The sequence below is a fragment of the Carassius auratus genome, chromosome 7 (genome assembly GCF_003368295.1).
Source record: "Carassius auratus strain Wakin chromosome 7, ASM336829v1, whole genome shotgun sequence".
Lineage (NCBI taxonomy): Eukaryota > Metazoa > Chordata > Actinopteri > Cypriniformes > Cyprinidae > Carassius > Carassius auratus.
The window spans coordinates 13,355,582-13,382,837 of NC_039249.1; the positions used below are offsets into that span (position 1 = coordinate 13,355,582).

General features: G+C 36.9%; 1 protein-coding gene across 1 annotated transcript; it reads right to left on the reverse strand.

The window, feature by feature from the left end:
- Positions 1–521: 521 nt before the first annotated feature.
- cd81a (CD81 molecule a) lies at positions 522–27,238 on the reverse strand. The gene is made up of 8 exons (XM_026267438.1): positions 27,045–27,238; positions 16,367–16,481; positions 4,727–4,824; positions 3,767–3,841; positions 3,560–3,670; positions 3,351–3,434; positions 3,175–3,258; positions 522–3,063 (listed from the first exon to the last, which is right to left on the reverse strand). The coding sequence occupies exons 1-8, from the start codon at positions 27,108–27,110 to the stop codon at positions 3,001–3,003; spliced, it is 696 nt and encodes a 231-aa protein (XP_026123223.1). The 5' UTR covers positions 27,111–27,238; the 3' UTR covers positions 522–3,000.
- Between the last annotated feature and the right edge of the window lie 18 nt (positions 27,239–27,256).

Genomic DNA, 27,256 nt, shown 5'->3' on the forward strand with positions numbered 1-27,256 from the left:
ATTTCAGAGATTTACACCTTTGGTATCTATCTTTAAAAGTCATTTAAAAAGACAAAAAAGACAATGTCAAAAAATAAAATACCAAAAATAATATACCAAAAAAAGTTCAGGGTTTTTTAGCAGTTAGATGTATGACTGACAGAAGAAGAATGTGCTGATGCACAGAACATGATTCATGTTGAAAATAGATTTGGATTGTAAATTCCATTCTTTAAAAAGAATATGACAAGTATCAGTGGTATTTGATGACAACAATCTTAAAAATACAGTTTTCTTTCTTTCTTTCTGTGTGTATGTGTGTTGCATCAGTGGTTCCATAAAGGACCATATAACATCCATGGAACTTTTCCATTGCTCAAAAGGTTCTTTAAAGGAAAAGAGAAAACCCAATGGTTCTTTATAAACCAATTACAGAAAGCTTCTCGGGAGAACCCAAAAAGTTTCTTCTATTGAATCACTAAGAGTAAACTTTTTCTCACCAACAATGGAATAATGTAGAAAAAAAGCACAAAACGAAGATATAGGCTATTATTTGTAAAATACGTTTAATTCCTTAATATTTGGGCAAGAAAATCAGACCAAAATCTATAATTGATGTGTCAAGATGATGAGAGCTTGAGTTACAGTTGTCAATTTGGGTATCAGATTAGTATGAGATTCTTTCAACACAACAGTAACATTTGATAGTGTCCAAATACGCTGATGTGTTTTAACTTCAACAGTTAATTTCATTAACAACTGTTTCTCCTTCATAATATTTAATAGTTAGTAGATCATGCTCGACTTGTCAGGACCCCCAAAATTCTTACATGCTTCAAATTAAATCATTGCATACCAGAGAGAGAGAAAAAAAGATATCACAATTAAAGGCATACATTGTCTTTACATTGTAATTAGTATACTATATAGCTGTACACATTACAAGACACTTTCTAAGCATATCAGCATAGGCATTATGTGTTAACAATACAGGGTTGCATAATGTATGTAAATCACAAATCTGATGGTATTTATGCATCATGGATGAAGGCGCTTCGTTTTAGTGCGGTCTAGAAGAACAAGTGCATGACAGACATGTACACAGGCATACTAAGAGAGTAGACACCAGTTTTCAAAATGAAAAGCCTACTACCAGAGCGCCACCTAGTGAAGGTGACAAGGTATTACAACAACTACATCTGTGATAGAGGTGGCAGTGTGAAGAGTCAAGAGCTTGTCAATCCTATAACCAACCAAGCCTGTCCTTCTAAACTCACTGTCAATACATATCACACATGTACATACAGACAATCACGCAAACTCCTTGGATTTCCCAGTTGAGTGATATCAGAACACATTACACTTACAGCATAGACGGTTCCATTAGGAATCAATTTGGATTTGCTATCTAAGTGATTAAGGGATGAGGTGTTTCATTAATAAGGCTAGTAGGTTTGGATGAATCCTCTCTATGGCTTGGATCACTGTAAATAAGGCTAGAACTCCATTGACTGTGGCAGTGAATCTACATGTGGTCCAACTCCTTGTATGACAGCCATCTAGAAAAATACATTACAGTGTATTAAGAGAGCATAAAGAGATTGTAGATTGAAGTGGGCATCAGAAGCTCTAGGTTTACAGCTTTCCACAGCACGAATGCAGATCTAGGATCAGCTCTCTCCGTCTGTGATCTCACAAATAAGAAACACAATGATCATAGATTCTGCCGATTAAGTTAAACTCAACTGATAACATTCGCGGCGTAATGTTGCACAAAAACTAATTCTGGATCTTCAAAAAAGCAAAAACCAATGCTGCGGTGAAGGCACGTAAAATAAAAGTGAATGATGTATCTTTCTAGAGAATTTTAAAACAGAAATGAGTCATTTTATACACACGCTTACATTAACGCATCTATTAAAGCTTGAATATTATTTGAGCTCTTAAGTTGTTCTGATCAATTCTCTAATCAAACAACCAAATTTAAATGTTTACAAATCGGCCTCATTCACCGTTATTTTAAATACATCATTGTAACCCAGAATGTTGCTGTTTTTTTAGAGTGGAATCTAATTTTTGTTGTAAACAACATTATGTTACAAGTGCTGTTGACTGACATTAACTTGTTGATTCATAGAGCCCGGTATATAGTACGTTTTGAACCGAATGAGCTTAAATGTATACTTTCCTTGTCCGAATTTCACTCCAGTTGACAGTCCGTGTGATGCAAGTCTGCTAACGTCAGTGCATACTGTCCGCGTGAAGCCTTGGAAACGAAGGTTCACTAGGCAGTGCACAGGCGTCGAACGCATCCGTCCTAAAGCACTGTCTACGGAGTTTATTTTGAATTCCTTGAGTGTTCAACTGTGCTAGATGGAGCGGAACGCGGAAAAGGAAGTATACATGGGTCTTTAATGTTATTAATCCTTTTACTCTCACTTCCAATAAGCACTCTATTCTGACTTGCTCTCCTACCTAGCTAACACTGTTTATTTAGTGGTTTCTCAGGAAGAACCGTGAACATACAAACAGCAGTCTCAGAAAAGAAGATGGACAGGAGTGTTCGATACAAGATTCATGCTTAAGAGCCATACAGGGCTGCAAATATATACAGTTTATACATGTACACACGTAAAGAATGATATTGACTGATAGCAATAACAGTACTTCCAAATTTAATGCAAAAAAACTAAAGCAAATAAATGTATCAATTCTTCATGTGATAATGTACTGTGTTTGTAAGTCTACTGCTATAGCTACGGATCCCAACTAGTCTTTTCCAACTACAGCATAAACAATAGCAGACTAGTTGTTGGTGGTTCCACTGCAACTTTTGATCAAAACACAAGAAGAAAAAAAAAAAAAAGCACACAAATTGTTCTGAGACATCGGGAACTAGGCAGGGTGACTACATTAGGAAACAATGGTAGATACAAAACAAAATAGAAGATGGTAGATACAAAACAAAAAAAAGGTTTTCTTTTGGCTGATTTTTTAAAGGTAAAATCTTGCCCTTCTGTTTCAGTAAACAGGGCTGTTCCTGATGCTGCAGCAAAGCACCATGCTGAAGATCATCTCGAAGATCTAGAAAGAGAGAGTAAAATAAGGGTAAAATATGATGCAAGCAACACCAGACGCTAGTAGAATATAACGTAACACACAGGCCCCTATACAAACACACTCGGACTCACTCACCATGATAACAGCGACAGCCAAGGCAGCGAAACCAATCAAATGGATCTTGTCAGTGAAAAGATCGTTGATCTTGGTGTGACAGTTCTGAAAATTGGAGAAACAGGTTATTGTCATGCTATGTGAGACGATTTGGATGAGAATTCTTCAATATGAGGGTTTACTGAGGAGATGCTTACTACGGTAGAAAAGTCTTTAGGACAGGTGTCTTTAAACCATTGTTTAACTATTGAAAACGTGTCTCCTTTGCCACAGCAGTTAAGCTGAAAACCAGAGATGACAGGGATTAGAAATATGTCTTTACTTCATCTGGACTATCATTTAGTTTGAGAGGAGTTTGTGTTAGCTTGATTAATTGTGTGCTCCTCAGAAAATAAGGACCACTTACAGTCTCATGAAAAACCTTCAATACAGCAACGGCTGCCGGCTTTTGCTCCTCGGTTGCTGTTGAGCTTTTGTCAAACACAGAGTCATAGAAAGAGATCACCTCTTTGGAGATCTGAAAAAAGTATATATAAAGTATAATTACAAATATGAAACCAGATGCGTACATCAGCTTGGCACTGTGTATGCATGTTTGTCAGAAGAAACTGACCGTGTCTTTGTGCATGAAACCCCAGATTCCAGCAGCAACCTCACAGGCAAACAGAATGACCAGGCAGGCAAAGAACTGTGGGAGAAAAAGAAAAGGGAAATGCACTGCATGGACAGGAGTCTGTCATTAAATTCATAATGAACAAGAATATGGAGAGATATATTTAAATTAGTACTGTGACTATCAAACAAATAATCATCATTAATCGCATCCAAAATAAAAATAATTTTTTTTACTTTTTTTTTTTACATTAATATATGTGTGTGTACCGTCTAAATTTGTCATAAATATATACATGTAAATACATATTTATATATTTCAAATATATACTGTTTGTGTATTTATATATACATAATAAATATACGCAGTAAACATACATATATTATGTAAACAAATAATTTTGACAGCACTAATATCAATGTTATACTTTCGATATCTATTTCTGTTACTTACAAATACATGTAGATTAATTGCATCAGTTCACAACTGATGTACAAGGGGCACAAATCTAATAGTTTTACACTACATTTTACACTATTAATTAAGAAAGATCCTATATTAGTTAAGCTATGAAAGCGTACCTTAATTTACAGTGCAAAAGTATGAGTTGCCAATGTCAGTAACAAAGACATACATTAAGCAATCTTTTAAAAACCAGACTACCATTCAAATTTGATACAAAAAAAATTATTATAATAATTCCTTCATTTATGTAAATGTTTTCTTAAAAGCTTAATGGCACCAAAGATTTGAACTGTGGTATAAAAAGGTAGTTATTAAAATAATGAACAAATTCAGTTAATAAATTCACATTAAATAATTTTTAACTAAACAAAAACAAGCCATACAAGCAGTTTCCTTTCTCTTTCTACAGTGGGGATTTACAGTTCGTACTTCCGATTATTGTTTGGCATCATGTGATTGGAGGAGTTTGCTGAGAGCTCAGGGTTTGTTACTCACTGTTCCGAGAAGACACTGCGATTCCTGTATGGCTCCATAGCAACCAAGGAATCCAACAAACATCATCACAGCACCGACAGCAATCAGGATGTAGATACCTAAAAGAAGAGCATGATGTGTGTCATCATAAAGGAGAATCCAAGACCTCTCAACAAAACTAGGACCAAAGAGTGAGTCATAAAGAGGTGCTAAATTACACTGAACAACCAAACTATATTCGACCAGTCATCCAGTCTAAATGCTTTTTATATACCGAGGATGCAGTGCTGGATTGTGACCAGCAGGAGTCACTGTGTGCTGACTTTGAAGGGGAGGTAAGTTTACTTTAGACAGAAGGAAAACTGCAGAACATTTGGAAGTCATGAGGGGCCAAAATTAACTTGTTGTTTCCATTCCCTCATTCACATAAAAAAGCCTCAAGTTAACAGCAAATCAGGATTCTTATATAACATGACGTGCACTGGTAGAAGGAAAAAAGAAAATAAACAGCTTCTTAAAGAAGAAAGAAAGAAAGAGCTCCATCTTTCCCCCGTGTTTACATCACTTGGGCTGAGTGATAACTGCTGTAATCATAGCAACTTAGCAGGCCTCACAGAATGAACTATCCTGCAACTTTATCTTTCACTGAGGCAATACCTGTTGAGGCAATAACTCTTTCCTGAAAGTTATTTATTTTATTTTTTTAAAGGGTTTTATATTATCTATTTATTTTTGTTTAGTTTAACATCATTAGATGTATTTTATTTTCTCCAGCAATAAATAAATAAATAAATAATCAAGTTCTTTATATTATAAAAAGGTAAGAAAGAGATGGCTCTTTCATCAAAAATGGTTCTTCTATGGCATCGCTTTGAAGAGCACCTTTATTTTAAAGAGTATAGGCACGCTACAAAAAACTGTTCAGCATCACTGGTTTAAAATCAAATGAATTCCTTGCTCTGGAAGCGTAATGCAAAGTCTTCTTTCTTTGTTTCTCCATCTCTTATTCAAATTCAGTTGATCTTGTCCTTCCAGTCCTCTGTCTCATGCTCCAGCCTGCACAGCGACACACCCAGGGCACTTTAACTTACAAACTAAATCTCCAGAGCATAATTCAATTTGTTTTTGAAACATCGAAATGCCCTGCTGTCATTTAGCGACAGAGCCCATTCCCTTGCAGGAGAAATTGTAAAAAATCAATGTAATGTGGGGTGGTGCGGGAGGGGACTGACCGAGCCCTGGTTCCATTTACTTAATTGTGGTGGGTAAGGGGCTAAAGGAACTGCCGCCAGTCCATTTTTCAGTTTGACAGGCCTGAATGGAGCACTACGATGTGACTAGCATACTGAACAGCTGCATAATACACACCAGCTCTCCCTCTGTCACAATTTCACTTTTTCTTTAAACAAACCATTTTCTTCTTGCTTCTACAATTAACTAGTTGTGCAGAGGGTGGTAAGTTTGAGACATTTCATGTAGTCTAAAACGAATGTGAATAATGTGAACAAGTAGAAGAATGTAAGGGTAGTTCTGTGGCCAGGTGCTTCCTGTAGGGAATAAGCGTTTTATGACACAGTACATTGAAGAGACCCCCATCTCTCGATCAAGGCACTGACTCCCCTGTCTGCATCTCTGTCTGAGTGCATGTGAGTCTCAAAAAAAGAGTATTTCAAATCATGTATGAGTGCAAAGAAAGTTGCCAAATGCAGCTGCTATTTTCATTAATTCTAAAGAGCAGACATCTGGCTCCTGGCCAGTGAAAGACAGGGAGAGAGAGAGAGAGAGAGAGAGAAACAGGGAGAGAGAGAGAGAGGGAGGGAGAGATGGGTGTGTCACATGAGGAAAGGAACAATGGAAAAAAGACATTAGCAAAAAAACAGGAAAATATGAAGGAGAAGAATAGGAAAAGGGGGACTGTGAACAACAGTATGAGAAGAATGAGTCAAAGGTGACTAGAAAGGGAAGTGAAGAAGTGAATAGGGTAAAAGTGTGGACACCATTTAGCAATTTATCAGGAAAAAATCTGTAATTTCAACAGGAATCTACGCAAACAGAAATTCTGTGTCAGCGGAAAAGTTCCCATTGCAGATTTAGTAATGGATTTCATTTGGTCGCATGGATGTTGACTTCATTCATCACGACACTATTGACAATAGACAACTGAACTGTATTGCCTGTAAAATTTTCTAAGAGGTTTCAAACTGTTTATGCAGATGAAACCATCAGAATGCTGCTTGCTTTGATATTGATTTCTGATTTAACTATGTGCCACAGTATTGACAACTGCAATGTTGCTGACATTTCGCTAATGTGACCACATCTTAAAGGGATAGTTTGCCCAAAAATGACAATTCTGTCATCATTTACTCACCCACCTGTCGTTCCAAACCTGAGTTGCTTTCTTATGTTGAACATAGAAGATATTTTGAAGATTGCTGGCAATTAAATAGTTGGTGGTTGCCATTGACTTCCATAGTAGGAAAATAAATACTATGGAAGTCAATGGGAACCACCAACTGTTTGATTACCAGCAATCTTCAAAATATCTTCAATGTTCAACATAAGAAAGCAACTCAGGTTTGGAACAACATGAAGTTGAGTAAATGATAACAGAATTAAAGTTTTTGGGTTACCTATCCCTTTAAGGGTGAAAAAGAAATAGGAAAGTCAGTGCACACGCTGCAAATTTTAAGCACAAACAGATGATGACAGAGTTCAGAGTTAAACCACAATGGAAGTAACGGTGAGAGGCAAAACTGCAGAGAGAGAGAGAGAGAGAGAGAGAGAGAGAGAGGGAGGGAGGGAGGGAGGGAGGGAGGCATGTTCTCAGACATTGGGCTGAGTTGTAGTTGGAGGAGGGGTGCTGGGATGTGTGAGCAGATTTTTCCTCCAGATTTTTTTCCTTTTTTTCTAGAGAGTGTTTTCTGTAACTTACGTCTTTTGAACACAAAGTAACATCTTTGCTTTTGAAAGTCCAAACATGCACATCTGATTTATTGTAGTTTCGTAGTTGTGAACGAATATATTCAGGATGATCAAGTTAATAAAATATATATATACATATATTTAAATGTTAATGTTAAATATTGTATAGATTTCTTTTTTTTACTTGAATAAAATAAAAATTTAATATGTTACTACATGAAGAACATTTTAGGTTAACATTTGTATTTTAGTGTACACACAACAAACTCTTTCTATAATTTTGTGTTAAAACGCTTAAACATCAGTCATGAACTGGCCTTCAAAAACCATTATTTAACACTACTGAATCAACCTAAACACATCAGGTTACACTAACAAATGTGATTTTAATGGTCTGATTAAGTGGAAATAGCTATTTAAGGAAACAATTGCATGTAAGCACTCTTCAAGCTGTAGGCCCGTGGCTAGTTATTCTGGAAGTACATTTGTTGAGTTTCTAAGTATCATTACTTCCTTTTCCTGTTTTCCTAATTAATCTTGCCTTTTTTCCCCTGATCATGCTATCACCTCCTTTTCCTCACACTCAAGCATCACCATTCACTCCATCTCATAAATATTTATCACCAGGACCTTTGTGTTCCCACTCTCACATCTCTGATTCTGTTCAAGATTCACATGCTCACCCTTTGTCTTGGTTCCCAAATCTTTTTTAAGACACTCACTGTCTGTATTTGATAGTATTATATGTAGCACCTATGACAGTAACTTTTACAGTGCAAGTAGAGAGTTGGAAAAGGCTGAATTAATACCCTCTTCTCACATATGAAAAAGCTAACTTGTTTAAACAAGTCAGGAAGTAACAGCCCAAACTGGATTCTTAAGATATGCCAATCAAATCTGAATAAACAAGACAAGTCGAAAGCAGAAAACCTTGAAAAACACACACACACACACACAAAAAAAAACAAGTCACAGTACTTCAGGGTCACTTCCTAAAAAGGAAATGTAATGTTTGCTCAACTAAAAAACTAAATTTGACCTTAAGAGTACAGCAAAACAAGCCATTGCATTCTTATGGAAAAGAAAAAAAAAATTTCATTTTGGGTCTGTAAGCCTGAAAAGAGCTGGAGATAAGTACACAAATGCATGTCTGTAGATGTCTGTTAAGTAAGAACATACCAAAGAAAATTGCATTAGTTTTGCATTCCAAGGAAGGCTGACTGCTTTTGAAAAAAATAATGTATTATATGTTTATTGCATTTTTTTGGAATGTTGTGTATGCAATATTACATTACTAATTCTAGCAGTAACAGGATTGCGTAATATATGTCTCAATAAGGTCGGATAATTATAATTTTTTTCCCCATCACAGAGTGCTTCCATCTGGCAACCAGCAAAATCTCTCCTGAAATTAATTTGTCCACTTGAAAAGGCTTTCAGTGGAGAGGAGCATAAATCCACATCAGTTCTGTGGTACAAATAACACAAAGACATTGAGCTGCAATGCTAATGCTGAGCGCTGATGGATTTTCAAAGTGATTGTGATCATAGGTACAGGAAGCCATTTGTGCTAATTGAATATAAATGAATTCTAAGTATTGACTGAAAAAATATATATATTTTAGCTAAGTGTCTCATGAGGCCTACTGACACAGGTATGCTATCAGACGAAATGTATGCTAAAGGGAATATTTAACAAATGATGTAACTACTTTCAGCAACATGTTGGTCAAAGGGTCTAGCTTTGTATTTAATACAGGACTATTTGAGTTTTGCTTTCAGGTTGACAGCCCCCACTAGTGATTTCCACAGGTTGTTTTCATTAGATTGACATTGAGTTAATAGTTTGCCAAGTGTCTGGTATTGGTCCAAAAATACATTTTCTCTTTAGCCACAATCGGCTTGTTGCTCACTGGGTGGATCTGTCTACTTAAAGAGGCGCCAATAAGACATTCATTCACTATGTTTTCTGTACTAAAAGGAAGTTGTGGGAATTTCTCTGGTGAATGAATCACAAAAGCATCCTTTCCTGAAAAAACTACTCATCACAAGATTGTTTTATACAATAACCAACATTTTTGTGGGGTTGCTCTGCACATTAATTAGTGGTAAGTAGTAGTTTAAATATTATAACACAGTGAATGTTTCGCATTGCATGCCATAGTCTCTGTATAATTTCTGGTTAAGGTTTTAAGTAAATAAGGTTATTATTATTATTTTTCTTTTATTTTTTTTTGTAAATTAGGAAAACAAATACTCTAGGAAAATGTTTGGTAACACTTTATTTTGATAGTCCACTTTAGACATTCTACTAGCAGTAAGTAACTTTGCAACTACATGTCAACTAGCAGTTAGTAGAGTATTAACAGACTGTCTGCTTAATATCTTCTAACACATTCTTTGTCAACTAACTGTCAACTTATACTAAGCCTAAACCTACCCCTAACACTAACCCTAAACCTACCCTAACAGTCTACTTTGAGAGTTAGTAGACATGTAGTTCCAAATTTCTGAGATTTAGTTGATATGTAGTTGACATGTAGTTACAAAGTTACTTATAGTCAGTAGAATGTCTAAAGTGGACTATCGAAATAAAGTGTAACCAAATGTTTTTGAAAGAGGTTTCACCAAGGCTGCATTTATTTTTTTTCACAAAAAGTAATATGAAAAATATTGCTACAGTTAAAACAAATAACTGTTTGTTCCTCTTCGGGAACTCGAGCTGCTTTTGGGGAACGCCTTTGGCAAGAACAACTCTGAATATCGTGTGCAATCAGTTCAATGGAAGAGTGTGACGTCACGGACGGGGTGACGTAGCGACCAGGAAGCTATAAAGGCACTTGCCACGCAGCTGGCTTCAGCTTCATGTGTGCATGTTCATAAGTCTGTCTTGTAAGTCTTATTTACTGTTGTTTGTCCAGTATCATTAGACTAAAATACCTAAGTCTAAAGCAAAGACCAGACATTTGAAGGGCGAAACCAAATCACGCTATAAACTGTGTGTTCCTCCATGCCAGCGCTACATCACGGCTGGCGACACACATGATTTATGCGTGGTTTGCCTGGGGTCGAAGCACGCTGAGTCGGCTCTCGAGGGAGCAACGCTGCGGGGTGGTCCACGCCCTCTACATTCGCCAGATTTTACAATCTTGATATGCGAGCCGCTCCTGGCTCTTCTGTCCTCTCACCCTAAGCTGTGCTCTTCTGATACACACTAGGCAGGGGTTTGGTAGTCTGGCAGCGTTGGCACATCGTTCCGAAAAGCGCCCGACGCAGCTCGAGTTACCAAAGAGGAACGTCCCTAGGATACGTATGTAACCCTAGTTCCTCGAGGGAACGAGACGCTGCGTCGCCCAGCCATACTCCCGGCACCCCTGCCTGCGCTTGCTTCCCTACTCGAAGCTGAAGCCACCTGCCTGGCACGTGCCTTTGTAGCTTCCTGGTCGCTACGTCACCCCGTCCGTGACGTCACGCTCTTCCATTGAACTGATAGCACACGATATTCAGAGTTGTTCTTGCCAAAGGCGTTCCCCAAAAGCGCTCGACGCAGCGTCTCGTTCCATCGAGGAACTAGGGTTACATATGTAACCTAGGGATGTTTTAATGTATTCAAACATGCAGTGTATTCCTTTGATGGCAAAGCTAATTTCAATATGTTGATTTGGTGCTAGAGAAACATTTCTTTCATGTTGAAAACTGCTTTATAATTTTGTGGAAACTGATAACGTATTTTCCGGACTATAAGTCGCACTTTTTTTCATAGATTGGCTGGTCCTGCGACTTATAGTCAGGTGAGACTTATTTATCAAAATTAATTTGACATGAATCAGAGAGAAAGGAACTAAGAGAAAACATTACCGTCTACAGCTGCAAGAGGGCGCTCTGTTTTCAGTGTAGACTACAGGAGTAGACGGTAATGTTTTCTCTTGGTTCTTGGTTCTAAATAAATGCGACTTATAGTTCAGTGCGACTTATATGTTTTTTTCCTCATAATGACGTATTTTTTGACTGATGTGAGTTATAGTCTGGTGCGACTTACAGTCCGAAAAATACGGTATATAAAAAAAAAAACTTTGAGTGAAAGTGTATAGCTACACTCGTTCTTGAGTTAGCACTGTTAAACAGGTCCCAGAAAAGAGCCCTATGATTAGTTGCCGCATATATGTACCCAAAGAGCCAAGAAGACGCTAGAAGAAGCACTAATGGCACTAATTTCATATTTGTTTGAGTCCTGAATCCAGTCTTATCCAAACTATAGTGTTTAAGTACAGCAGCACTCACTCATCTAATTAAGTTGCTATGAATACATCCCTCCCCTGCCATGATGGAATAATTGAGTCACCCGGGTCAGCTCCGTTCCCCTCACTCTTAGCAGGGAAAGGCAGACATGACCACACACCACCATGACGTTAACACTGTGGCTGATGGGAATTGCTCAAGATAAGATATGAGAAGGGAAAGAGTATCAAATGTTTGTACAACAGAGACAATGACGAGTCTTTGGAGATTTTCAGTCACGGAGTGTGTGTTCACCTCATCACCTGATCCTGTTTCTAGAACATAATTTATTCACGAGTAGTAAATATATCCACACTGCTTTGTGGAAATGAATGATTGACTTATATTATTTACTATCCATGAGTGCCTATTCTTTAATTGCATACTATTCTGTAGCTATGAGATGAAGTAATGACTTTTAAAGAGACAAGCATAATTCTATTCAAGACAAAAAGCTTCCCCACCTGGAGCTGCCCCCCATTCTTTCTCTGATGGACTTGAGCTCTGATTGTGTTCTCTCACATTACCCTCCATAAAGAGCAAAGCAGAGTGTGTAGAGCTGCTGGCAGCAGGTTATTTCCTCACATTAAGAGCGCTGTTGAGAGCTGTAATGTTTCATCTGCAGCTTCTTACATGGCATCTTTGCACTTTGCAGACAGACAATAGATTAAAGTATACTTGTTTTGAGTTCTAAATCGGATTCTGTCAATTATCACTTGCATTACGTCATTCCCTAAAATCTCTATTTCACTATTCTGCCAAGTACATTTCATATCATGGAATCTGGCTTTGCATTCAGATCTGCTAACTTACAGGAATAAGCAGCTGTATTTTTTTTCTGATAGTATTCTTTATTGGGTTGCCAATGTGTTATGTTAGGATGCCACAAATCTGAGTTTTACGTCTTGCCTTCTTGCCCCCCTGACCACTGCTGCTCCCATGTCGCCTGAGCCCTCAGCTGTTCCCAGACATCACGCAGGCCACCCGCTGGGCTTTTATAGGGGCTGTGTCCTGCTGAAAAACTGGACCTTGATGGTCAAAAGCTTAAGGCCCAGATATACTTATGGTGAAGTTCTTTTATGTTTTTCGCTTGGGGTAAAAAGACTTCTGTAATACCGGAGCAGCGGAACTTTTAGTGACCAAAGGTAGTTCCAGAAAGTTCCCTAGTTGATTCAAACTACAAACAAACTTAGTTTTGGACCAGATGTTGATCAAAATGAAGTCACATCAGTTCTTCTAAAAAAAAAAAAAATACAATAAAAAATAAAACTTGGAAAAAAACTGAAAACCAAAACTTGACTTTAAGATGACTTTCAAAATTTGAAAATGTTTTTTAAGACCTTTGTTTTGTTGTTTCTAAATTACCCACATACTCAGTAATTTTTTGCATATTATCTGTATAATTTCCAGCTAATATTCAAAATAAAAAATATTAAAATCCTTTATAATTATTATTATATTTTTATGAAATCTTGATCCTTTTTTTGAGATTGTTTGATGAATAGAATGTTCAAACAAATGAAATAAAAATCTTTCGTTACATTATTAATGTTTGTGAAATGTTTATATAACTTTTTTGTGAAATAAAGTATATATTTGAAACTATATATGTATTCTGAAATTGAAATGTATTACTGTTCATGATTAAAGGCTCAAGCTCTCAAGCTCTACCTCCCATGGACTTATACATGAATCAGTAATAAAACTGACAAAAAGGTGGAGATTGGGTGGTAAAGGGACGCCTGAATAATTTTTACTGGTGTGAGTTAAGCAGGCATTTATACATGCTGACTGTTGCATGGTGACTTGCAGGATTAGAAAAACATGCTCCTCCCAAACCTTTGTTTAAAACTCTTATAAACTAATTAAGAGTATAGTTAATAGCTGTTGAAAGTGAGTCTCAAATTGTATATTTAATATAAATGTTTCAAGCAGCCCAATGATGGGTGTTAGCACCACTGTATAAACTATATTCACTTATACACTCAAGACGCAGTCACATCTGTAACCAGCCCTAAATGTTCAGGAAATACTTAACATGACTCACTGTGAATTTCACATTTTCCAAACCCTAAGCAGGGCCACAAGTATTAAACTCTTCCCTTTAGCACACAGAGCTGCAAAAATATCTCCAACTGAGCAAAACAGAGATATTCTGCATTCCAGAAGAAATAAATTGTCTCTCGAGTGTGTTTATGTGTTTGATGGGGGTAGGGGATTGGGAAAGGGGCACAGAGAAGGAGAACATACAGTACAAACCCTGTGTAATTGTAACTCTTAAATGAGATTTTACTGTTTCCATTAGTTATATCATTAACAAACATGTCGAAAATATTAAGTTTCATGTTTGGATGAGTGTAAGCCACGTGTTTCCATGTATTAACTGACAAAATACACAGCTAAGCTGAAAATGAGGTATTTATAAAGGTGTTTAAAAAGATGAATAGATGATAAAGAATGGTGCATAGACCAATCTATTTACTCATCAGTGCCTCTTTTATCCTAATGCTCCAAAGTATTGCATGCACTTTTATGTGCCAAAAATATTTAGAATATATATTTTTTTTCTATATTTTATTGAATGTTAGCTGATAGCTGGAAAACAATGTCTTTCATGACTCAACTATGTCAAGCCAACCTTGGTGGTGCCATATTTAGCAATTTGCAATAACAATATTACAATAATAATAAGCACAATGTTGACATCTGCAAGGCATTAAAAGTCATCTAGAAATTTTTTTTAAAAAGATGAGTAAACTATTCCTCTAAATAGTTTTTTGTTGGTACATCAGGTATAGATAAGATATTTCTCTCTTGAAATCCATGAGTCAGTAAATATTATGTCTTATAATAGCTTTGACATGAACTGGAGAATTGTTTATCCACTTGTTAACCTCTGTGCCTTAACAGACACAAGGCCTTCCTGAATAAACAAAAAGCTTTCAACAGTCGCCATCAGAAACAGCCCACTTGTGCATCTGTAAGAGTCCTTGACACTAACCTCTGACCTCACAAATGTCCAAGTGAACCATCTATTCAGTTTTCCATGGACGTCAACTGATCTGTAGATTTGTAATTGGAAATTTACTTATCATTAATCACTGGGAATAAACCATCTGTACTGTAGTGGAAACTACAACAGAAAACTTTAAAACCTTTAAGGATTGCAAAACCATCAGCTAGTACTAAAGTGACAATTTCTTCTGTAATGTGTTTCAACTGACTTCTCTGAAATTCTCTGAAATTACAAAATTCGGGGGTGTGTCACTGCTTGGATCACTGCTCCTCACTAACACAGTTATCCAGTGAGCTATATAAATTATATTTATTTTGATAATTTTATTTTCTTTAAGACACATACTGCAAAACATTTGTATTCTTAGTGTGCCTGTTCACTCAACAAAAACATTGGAAATAGTGACGCAAAAACAACACTAAAAATAAAGTTTTGTTATGTAAATGTAGGTACTGATAAATTAAATCAGTCATAAGGAGCATTTCCATTAGAGATTTGCGCAAAATTTTTAACATTTTTATAATTGTCAATACAAATGAATAAAACCTAATTTTCTCCTCTTGCGACAAGTCATGTCGATGGATGGTGGTAGGTTTATATCGCAGCCATCGCACTAGCCATTATTTTTAATCGAAGGAGACTAATGCATGTATCTTTAGCAAAACAGCAGCGAGAGCCCCTTTAGGTTTTCTTACATGCTGCATTAAATGTTTCTATTGCAGTTTTGCGATATATTCCTTTTTTGTATTGCCTGAAAAACTACCTAATGTGAGCGTACTAACTTTATTGCGATATATGGAAGTTTTTACGAATTTGACATGTTTCCATTAGGCGTGTTTTTTCAATTAGCAATTACAATTTGCACAATTTGAAGGGTACTGGAAACGCAGCTATTTTTAAGTTCTTCAGCAATGAGCTGCCTCGAAATATTTCAGCTTAACAAATTTTAAATATTGCTATTTGCAGTCTAAGTGAATTGTGTCTAGACATCCACACAGCTGACTTGTTTACCTTACCCACATTGTGTGCATGAAATAGATGTAGACTGTCAAAACACACCACCAGAGAATTGCTAACTAAACGTCACTGTTACAGTAAAACATTCCAGCAATCCAAAACCATTCATCTGAAACAGAATTTTTTTTTCTGCAAAATATTTTCCATTGCCAAAATTTCAATGCACTGCTAATTAGAACTGCTAATAAAACATTTGCCATCCAGAGGAATAACTGAGAACACTCAGTTTACACAAACCTGTGTAAAGATATTTTCTGTGTGAAGAAAATTATACATAAGAGACTGTGTCAAACCACTCTATGTGACCACATGAAGCGGTAGGATTTCAGATTGGGTTGAAAGACTAAGGAATGAGAGACGGAAAACAAATGAGACTCAATGAGGAAAGAGGATAATAATGGGAAATGGAGAAACTGATCTCTTACTGATGTAGAAGGTGCTGGGTGCTTCTGCGCCCTCATACTTCAGTTCCAGAATACTGCTAGTTTTGTTGTCATGACGAAGCCAGAGAGAAACTCCCAAGACCACACAACCAGCCAGCTATAAAAAAAAAAACAAAGAGAGAGGAACAAACATTTTTTAACACATTTTATTAATGGCACAAACAAAACCAGCGAGTCTTTTTGCAAACTTTGTACGTGTTATTTCTTCCTTATATTTAGGCTTTCACATATTTAAACAAAACTTTCTTTTTCATTTCGACTCTTAAAGTGGTGTGTGGCTGCATTTTGTCAGTCTCTTGGGTCTATTTCTTGTAGTCTGCTTATTTTCCATTCAACAAAGAGAAAGGAGACATTCTGTGAGGCGGGGGGAGGGAAGGATCTTGTTACAGACCCTATGTAGAGGCCCACAGTGCTGAGGGTTAAGAATATCAAAACATCACTGTACGCTACAGCAGTATGGTTGAGCTCGCTTTTCTCTTCACATGGCTCACAGTGATGAGCATTCTGTTGTGTGAGGCTCATAAACACATGGCATAGTCACAAGTGTGGGTGCGCACAGACTCTCGCAGCTGGGGGTGATAGAAAAGGGTGTAAAGGAAATAGGAAATAGGCAGCTGACAAGACCATTTAAAGTAGTTCTACAATGTGTGGTATTGTATGCGCAAGCGGAAAAGAAGTGAAAACGTTTGGGTGGTGGAGGGGCAGCTGCATCACAAGCAGCAATGGTTTATTTGGCTTTGTTTATATGGCTTTATTTACAGTGAAATCACTGTCAAATCAGACAAGAGCTGGGCCCTCTGAGAGCAGCTGGATCTCGTCAGGAATGCGTACGCTCTGTGGAGGAATGCAGTGTGCAAATAAAGTGCACTAAAGACCGCCAAGAACTTGTTGGGTGCCGTTAGAAGCAAAAGAGATCTGGCTACACTGCACAGCGGAGAGTACCGGGAATGTGAGACAGAGCAAAGACCATTAGCAGGAATGCTGGGACGGGCAGGTCGCTCATCTCTGGCTGTGAATAGGGGTGTGACGGTTCGTATATAACCGTGAGACCGGCGGTTATAGTTGAACACCGTCATTAGAACATTAGAACCAAAACCGTGTCATTCAAATATTTTTTACAAACATTTTTTAGATAGGATCATAAGATGCGCAATATATCGGGAGACATGGTTTTTACCACTTAATGAAGTTTTGTAAATCGTCAGACATGATATTTACCACTTCATAAAATTTTGCTTTGTAGAAAACCTTTCTTAAAAACGAATTTCGTTTTGTACAAATTTTGTCTTAATTTTAATGAATGTTTCATCAACCAATTGCGTGTATTTTAATAAATAAAAAGCAAATATAGCAGACAATGATAACCGTGACCTGGAAGCACCAGCGCGCCGCGTTCACATGCACTGCACTAGAGCGCATCTCATCGTAAATGAAACTCAGCGCAGGCCTATGCCTCATACAATAGCATTAAATATCTTTGCTGCATCCTTTCTAGAACAGACGATGGCATTTTTTTTGCGACTCGCATCAGCAAAGCATTGCATGGCCATAGACCGCAAAACAATCAGCGGATGGCGGGCGGGTGCGGCTCTGAAATTTGCTCCAAAAACGTTGGCTCGGATGATGAGTTTTGTGACCGATCTCCTTAATAAATGGAGGTCTGAAATCTCTGCCCCTATACCGATCAGAGCGCGCGCTGACACGGAGTTAACCTGCTATCTCCAAGAACAACCAATTGACTCTACGGTAGATCCACTAACCCCCCCCCCCCCCCCCCCCCCCCCACGGTTATGTTATGAACCGTCACATTTGACTCACGTCATAACCGTCATCACCAATTCTGAAACCGGCACACCCCTAGCTGTGAAAACAATGGACTTCCTTCCTTTTAATTCTCTTATTCTGTAACCCCTTTTATTTAACAGCACTTGCACCAGTCCTACAGTACATCTGCGAACAGCTGCATCGCCACAGCTATTCACCCCAGGTCAAACCAAAAGGCATTTGTTGGTGCGGTTCTTACATACAACACCCCCCAATAAAGGATCACGAGGGGAGCACTTTCTCTTCTTTCGAAATGTTTTTTCCCATGGTCATTGGTCTTTCACACACCCTCCTCTACAAAAACTGTTACAACTGTTATCAGTAAATGAAACTAAAATCATTTTGTCAATTAAAAATACCCTGAAATAATAGATAAATAGTATGAAAATTTAAACAAAACAAAAAAGAAAAAAAAAAGAAAAAAGAAAAGAAAAGTTGCTTTGCAAACTAAATGAAATCAAACAAGTTGTAGTTCTAAAATGGCTAAAAGTAATACAGAAATAATTTTAAACTAAAACTCCATTGAAATATATAAGAAAAATTAAGTAATAAAAAAAGATTGTTATTTTCATAAAATTTTAATGTAAATCAAATTCCTTTTTTTTTATAAATACTATAATAGTAAAAGCTATAGTGTAAAAACTATAAAAAAATAAATAAATCATGTCATCTGTTTTATTTGGTGTTTTATCTGTTTTATTTTATTTCGTGCATTAGCATGCTGGATATTGTGTGAGACTGTTTATCTATAAACAATTTCTGAATAAGGAACTTTCTCTCCAGCCAAACACAGGGGAGAAAACCCTTTTCCACAGAGGGTAAAAGTGTGAGAGAAAGAGATCCTTGCATTTCTCTTTCTGTCTTTATCACTCTCTCCAAAGGTCAGATAGGTCCATTCCAGAGCCCAGGCAGCCGGCTGCTTAGCAACTGAGTAAACAGAGGGCCAGCCAAAGGGAGAGGTTTAGAAATGATGGTTCATGGATAAGCTCTGTCACTTTAAACAACCCGTCCTCGGTGGATTCCACATTACATTTACAGAAATATCTGAGTAGGCAGAAGAGATTCCCCTAAATACAAGAGTTTCCAGTTGACTAGAGGTGTTAGGGTGAGCTATAACTAGAATAAGCCATAATTACTGTGAGGCGATCTGGGGGCATTCTCCCTTCTCACTTTCCATACTTTAACTGAATTTATGTAGGAAAAAGCAGGAAATGCCATTTATTTTGTAGAGTAAAACAAAGGATTAATATAATAATAAGCTATTTGTCATACAGGATATTTGGCCATATACTGTAACAAACTATTACAGGCATTAATATGGAAATCCATGCTATAATGCTTTTAAATAAAAGCTGAGTATGCTCATACAACTTTTACTGATTCAATTACAACTTTTCTCTCTTTTTATTGTGAATTTTAAAAACATAGAAAAAAAAAGTTGGGTGGGATTGGGAAGTAAGGAAATTATTGGATATTTTGCTAACTGCTTAAATCGTTTCATGTGAGTGGACTGTAATGATTGGACAACCTTATTGCTCAGCCCTCATGACCATTTACATAGAATTGTTGTGAGAAGATGAACACATTAATGATTTTGATAAAAAATTAAGAGCGTACATGATTTTCTGAAGAAAAAAAAGATGTGCACAGATAAATTATCTATAATAAACACTACAACATTCCAAATATCAATATTGATTTTATGGTGACTTTAACACAAGGACAAAATTTTTTTATTTTTTTTTTTATAATTCAACTATTTAATTACGAACAGCAAACTCACATAGAAAACATACATGACATTTGATATTATTATTGGACAGAATCTAATGCATTTTGTGATCAAAGCAGAAACTACAGTGTGATTAACACAGCTGGCAAGTGACTCAAGACAACCCCAAATGAGCAGAGTAGTCAGCATGAAGACATACACTTACTGTACATTTATGCTTTGAGAAGACATTTATCGAAATGAGTGATTTTTAATTTAAAAATTTAACTTGATGAGAATTAAACCAATGTCTTTGGTGTTTCTCTAGTGTTTGAACTACATAGTGGCATGGTCATCATTTCCACAAAAATCTACTAATGACCTATTAGGTTTATTGGTTTTTACTGATTTAAACTTGATTGCATAAAACCAGTCAGTGTACCAGCTTCAGCACATGTTTTCAGGGAACACAAGAACAAAATAAAAACATATTCCCTCTAGTTCTTATGGTCTAAATATTTGTATAAACAGTGTTTATTTTTTATTTTTTTATTTAATGTTACCCAATTGTTTTACTGCATTTCTGTAGAGCAGAGCATCAATATTTTGAGAATAACCTTCCTGATAAGGAAGGAAGTGTGAGACCCTGAGAGAAAAACAGAATAATAGAGGACAGTTACAAGATTTGTGCACATACACAAATAGAATCAATTTGAATTATAATAATAGCCTACGTAGGTGTAATGAGTAGGCAATTATTACAGAGCTACACACACTTCCTCAAATGCATGAGGCTGATTGGTGGAATTTGCATGAACTGTTTTACCAGAAACAAAACAAGTCTATGTAAACTATCCATTTACTCTGAATAATTACAATACACAGCTAAAAAAAACATGTTAATAAACCATACATCATTAGTTTTAATTATAGTTTTGCATAAGCCATAGCCTTAAAAAAGCTATGTTATGCACCATAAAAAACAAGGGTTCCTCCAATCAGCTACATCTTGACTATTAGTAGTAGATTTATTAAATAGTGTAAGGCACCCCTACCAGTGGAAAATTTTGCCACTTGTGTGGAGGGGGTGCTGGAGAATACTGGACTTTTCTGCATCTGCCCCACTGAGGACAACACCAGTCCAACTCCCAATTCAGAGGCCAGCCAGCAATCACCATCATGCTGCACGGAACGTCCTTGTGGAGATCGAGGGATGGGAGAGAAGCTCCACCGACACTCCCACGACTGTGTGTGAGCTGCAACTGGTTTCTAGACTTAATGTAGAAGAACTAATGGACATTTTTTTAACTGACTTAATAGACTGTTTTAGGGAGGTAATACCCAGTTCTCCTGTGTCTCTGCTGGTTCCGCCCAGCTGTTATCCAGTTTTCCCTCCCAGCCTCCCTCTCCAGTCTCCTTAAAAGACCAGTCAGTTCCTCAGCCCCATCTCTGCTGGTGCCTGTAAGTCCCTCAGCTCACCCTCAGCACAGTGCCATCTGAGAGCTCTAATCCACCTCGAGACTTCCAGTCTCCAGCTCCGCCTTGGTGTGAGGATCCCCTGACACCACCTCGGTCCTCCAACCCATCGCTCTACCTTGGCTCCTAGTTCCCTCATCTCCACTACGGCCCGTCATCCCACCAGCTCCACCGGGCTCCCTCGTCTCTCCAGCTCCACATTAGTCAGTTGTCGACCATCCACCACCTCGGGACTCCACTCCTCTGGCTTCGCCTCATCAGTCTGTCCCTCTATCTCTATCAGGCTCCTCCTTCCCTCCGGCTCTGCCTCCATCCTCAGTCGCTCCGCTGTGGTATTCCAGAGTCCCGTCTTCATCTCAGTTGCCAGAGCTGCCAGCTCCACCTTGGCCCTCCAGATCCTTGGCGTCACCCAGGCTCTACGGCTCTCTGTCTCCATCCTGGACTCCTCTTCAACTAGCTCAGTCTCCGTCAGTCAGCCACCTTGTGTCGTTGGCACTATCTCCATCATGGCTCCTCCTGTTGTTGACTCCGTCGTGGTCAACTTTCCTGGCTGGACTCTGGTTCCCCACCTGGCTCCTCCTGCTTCAGGCTCCTCCCTGGCTCATTCCTCCATCTACTCTACCCTGGCCTTATGGACTATACCTCTTTCCCTTTGCCTACTCCTTGCCTGTCCCACACCCGCCTCCTGAACCCCCCTCCTCTGGACTATTTTTGTCGTTGCGATGACTCACTGTTCCAGGAGGGGGGGAACTGTCACATGTATGATCAGTTTTGGTTCTGTTTGATGTGGACTATAATATTAAAGACTTATTTAGATTATTCTCATCTCATTTGCCTTCCTTTTTTAGAGTGACTGTTACAGTTGCTTAATTTTTCCTGCAACATGATGAAATTTAGCTTCCCCCCTCACACACTTACTTCTCCTTATCTCTCACACACAGTTATCAGCCTGTGTAAGGGTCTTAAAATCAGAGCCGCCTTCTCATATTTCTCCCTTTTGTTGCCAGCAGTCTGGTGCTGCTTCTATTTTTGACCCATGGCCCAGTGTGAGGTGGTTGTAGAATGCTTGGCATGTCAAAGCATGAGGCTCAGAAGTAGAAGGCCCAGTCCTTCTGTCAAACCCTTGCACACATCATCCATTAACCACAATGTACTGTCAAACAACTCCTCTGGGCTTGGAAATGGAGTCTTAGATCTAACACCTTCTTTATAGGTATTTCTCCACCACCATCTCTATGGGTCAGTTCATTCACACGTGAGGGGTCTCACCACCTGTTGGGCCTGTACAGAATTCATCATGGGTGTTAAACCCATTAGCCAGTGGGAAAATATCCCTCTACTTTCTGGTTGAAGTTGGTTTTATTGTTTTGCCACAAGGTACTTATTAGCTTAAAGATTTGTTTTTTTCAATGTGTCTAAAGGCTCATTCACTTCAAGAACAATAAGTATAAAGATAACCATAACAATTAGATCCCGAACAATAGATCGTTTAGCTGATATTATCGGCTGATATAAAACATTCGCTGCTATACTGGTATCAGCGAATATGCTGCCGATATAAAAAGATTTTTACAGAACATTTAATGCATATATCGGTCACATCACGTGGTGCGACAAAATACAATAGAATTGTATTATATTTTGTTGCACAGACCACTCGTAGAATAGAACCCATTATAATCAGATGGTATCTACACTGTATGCAGTGAACTGATATCTCATTCTAAACTTAACAAAACTCTAACTTAAAAAAGTGAGGAAACCAATTGCCTTAAATTTATAAGGGAAGTAATGTATTACTTTTGAGTTGGTAAAAAGTTAACTCAGTTTTTTAAGTTAACTCAACTTACATTTTGCAGTGTATTATTTATGATGTGCTGATACAAAGTTCAAATAATTTAAATGGTTGCTTTGTCGTTTCCTGTTGTGGCGCAGACAAGGTGTCAGCATAGTTTGTCAGTACAGTCAGTATCGTAGCAGATTGAAAAGTTTGTATCCGATAGACGGCAGTGCGGTGGTGGCTTGTGTCTGTTGGTGATTTAACGCTACATTGTCACCTAGTTGGAGAGACTAAATGCTAAGTAAATAAACAACAATGTCCCTGTCTTTAACTCTCAAGATGAAAAACATGAACGGAAAACATGGACGGAATCGCCGAATCCAGTCATAAAAATGAAATTTACTGTATAATGTGGAATTTCATGGAATTTGTCTTATTTTTGATGAATAAATAAAAAAACTGTTCAGTACACACACACACACACACACACACACACACACACACACACACACACACACACACACACACACATATATATATATATATATATATATATATATATATATAGACTGTGTCTGTGAAGCATATAAAGCATCTGAGATCAGCTTGATTTGAGAAAGGGGAAATTATTTAATGAGATAAAATTTGGGTTGATTTTTATCATTATAGGGTGGTTGTGTACAAACACTGCCAACACACATTTCAGTTCAAACAACTTGTAAAAGTGCATGTAGCGTTCGATGACCCCTTTAAAGTAAAGTAACGACTGTGTCGTTACTGGGACAGAAGTGGAGCGTGCTTTGCTATTCTCATAAAATCTGAATGATTATTAAAACTTATAAAATATTATATATGGGTGGGAGACATGACATGCAATTCTACCTGTCCATGATGTCATAACCTAATAAAAATACGTATTTGTTAAAAATATGTTCCTCTGACAAGATATAATTACAGCATACCATAGCTGTAGTTGGTGTTTAAAGACCTCTACTTCAAATTTTTATCTAAACATCAAATTTGTAATGTGGTGTGACTGTCCGGGGTATGTGTGACCTTACTAATATGACATTATATATCAGCAAAGTATAAATAATTGATAGATTTACAGTTTAAGTAACAGAATTAGGCTATTTCAACAGACACAGAAAGTGTTGATGTCTGTGTATGATTTTAAAGCAAGTTATGGCCAAATACATTTTGTCTGTAAAATGGGCGTCATATGGTGTGACACTGCAATTTATATTTTGAACGGGCAATAATTTGGACATCATTATGGTGAAGAAGTCAACACTCAACCAGGAAGTTGCAGTGTCATCTCTGGAGGGGTTTAAAATATCAAGAAGTGAGTTCTGGCTTTTTAATTTTTAATTGAAAAGCTCTTTATCTGATATGCTCACTAGTGGTCAATGTTTTGTGTCTTATGGTGTGACATTTTTTACATATAAATTAAACACTTTTATACAAATTTTACTTATTAATTCTTAAAAATCATCCCTGCCATGTGGTAATTTACATGCTAAATATGAGCTAGCTGTTTTTAGTTAACCAAGAGATTAGCTTAACTGAACAAAACATCATATGGTGTGACACTGTATCATATGGTGTGACTGTTTTTTTAAGTCACACCATATGATATATTTGTCACATAATATTACATACACCTTTTTAAATGATAAATAAATAACGCACCCCTAAAAACATATTCAATGGATGTAATAGTGAACATTAAATTACCTATACAATTAATGTATTTCTTTTCAATTTTATACTTAATTTAACCATGTTTTACCATATTTGCAATGCTTTGTCTATTAAAAGATGCAATGTTTTGTCTGTCAGGCAGAAATCTCAGGTAAAGAGAGGACAAAAAAAATAAAAAATACAGGGAAAGACGCAATGCTGACCATGCAAGGATAGAGGAGGTCTCAAGATTCATTGTATAATTCATAGGCAAATGATACTAATTACTAATTTAAAAAATATATATTTTTTTTACTAATTTACTAATTTAACTAATTATTTACAAATTTTTTACTAATATCTATGAATTTTTCAATCTAAAACATTCAACTAATCATAAATTAATTAGTTTTTTTTATTGTTGAACAATTTAAATTGTTGTTACAACACACACTCTCCTCTAATTTTAAATTGTTCATGTTGAATGTTATTGAAATGAGATGGTGTTTGATTTACTCATATTTCTGAGTTTCTTATAATTTAAAAAGTTTTAAGACAATGTTAGTATGTTTTTTTTGTCTTATTAATGTTAACTGAATTGAATTAATTGAATGCAAATAAAGTACAGTTTTTTTGTGTTGACAAATTGTGTAGTGGCGCAGTTCATCATATAGTGTGACACTATATAATTTGGTGTGACATTCAGAATTGTGCCAGTAAAAATACTTTCTTAATTATAAATCATAAAAAATTCAGTGGAGCACAAGAGAAATAGTATCAGCAAGAGTCACAAGCATTTTCATAGATTTATAACCGGGTTTAACATAATTAATCTAAAATATCTGGAAAGGCTGAGAAGAGATGACTTACTTTGCATGATGATTTAGAAAAACAATACAAAATCTATTGAATCTGCACAAAATAAATGTTTAATCTTAAGATAGTAATGATAACGATTTATGTTGAAATTAGTTACTTAGGCAGAGTATATTCCATTTTTATATAGAATAACTTTTACGTCACACCATATGACAATTTTAGGCACGAATGCAACAAATTGGTGAATAAATCCAATTTCAAATAGAAAATCTAAAAGACCATATATACTTTGGGAAATGCAAGAGTACAAAACAACTCAATATTTTTCATGCCTAATATTTGAAGTAAAAAATAAAAACTTTTTTCAGGCTTATACAGTATGTCTTCCACCGATATACAGTATATACATAAATACTTATTGCACTTGGTGATAACGGGCTTAAACGCTGCAACTATATTGTTCACAAAGGCACTTTATGGGAAGAAAATGAAGGAAAAATTTAGACCCTTTTGATCAACCAGATTTTAAGATGAAACTGTAAAATGCTGTATTAACGTGCTTTAGGTGAGACACACTGAAATACTATTCACTTCTAAATAAAACAACCATGACTGATTTATATTCTACACTGTTTAGTAAGTGTAAATTTCGAAAAGGAAGTGAGTCACAAAACCCACTTTGAGATTAAGGTCAACATGACTAGTATGACTATGGCACGAAAACTAGACTCTCCACGGGCTCTGGCTGGGTGGAATATTTTACTGTCATTAACTTTTCCAGGTTTCGAAACTACCTCGAGTGGGAGGGACCAGACTACGCCAATTTTATTACTTTATTGTGTCGCCATGTGTGAAAAGCTAAAGAATTTGTTAAACGCGTAACGTTAGTTTTGTGGAATTAAAAATATTATGAGGAAAAGAACATAGTAAGTTTAACGGGTGTAATAAACACGAGACTAGTCTTTGTGGGGAGTTTTAACAGACGAGAGCTGTGATGAAATCTTTCTGCTCGCCCCTCGTCCGTTATTTTCGCGGCGAGATCAGAAAAGGCTTTTATTATAGCAGTTTTTTTTAATCATTTTATTTAAGCGATTCTATAATAGATATGTTATATTCTACATAAAACACCTGTAACATTATTTAAAAAAAATAATTTTTGCCGTTAATAAGTCATAGAATAATTTAACGTAAACAGGGTCATCTGCGTTTTCCATAACGTTAAGTTAATAAAAATGAGCAGCGCAGTTTAAATGCCCGTTGATAACGACTGAAAACATGAAGGATAAACAACCCTCTTAAGACAGAAAACCAATGGCAGGTACTCAGGCCAGACACAGCTCCGCTTCACAAAATGAATGGTCACTCACCCAAAAGACGAAATTGAAGAAGAAGAGCATGTATTTGATGCATTTCGTGCAGCCTTCCACGCCCATGGTGTCAGTTTCTGGAGGATGTTTTAAAGCAGGTTAACGAAGAAGTGTCTCGAAGAAGCAGCCGTTACGCAGTGCTCGCGCTGAGTGAACTCCAATCTCCGTGTGTGAGTGAGCTGCTGCTTGGATTCAGTCGACAGAAGAAAAAA

Coding starts and splice junctions, on each gene's coding strand:
- cd81a (XM_026267438.1), bottom strand. CDS start 27,110: ATGGGCGTGGAAGGCTGCACGAAATGCATCAAATACATGCTCTTCTTC. Junction 4,825..16,366: donor ACCCAGCACCTTCTACATCA/GTAAGAGATCAG, acceptor CTCTTCTTTTAG/GTATCTACATCCTGATTGCT. Junction 3,842..4,726: donor CGCAGTGTCTTCTCGGAACA/GTGAGTAACAAA, acceptor TTTCTCCCACAG/TTCTTTGCCTGCCTGGTCAT.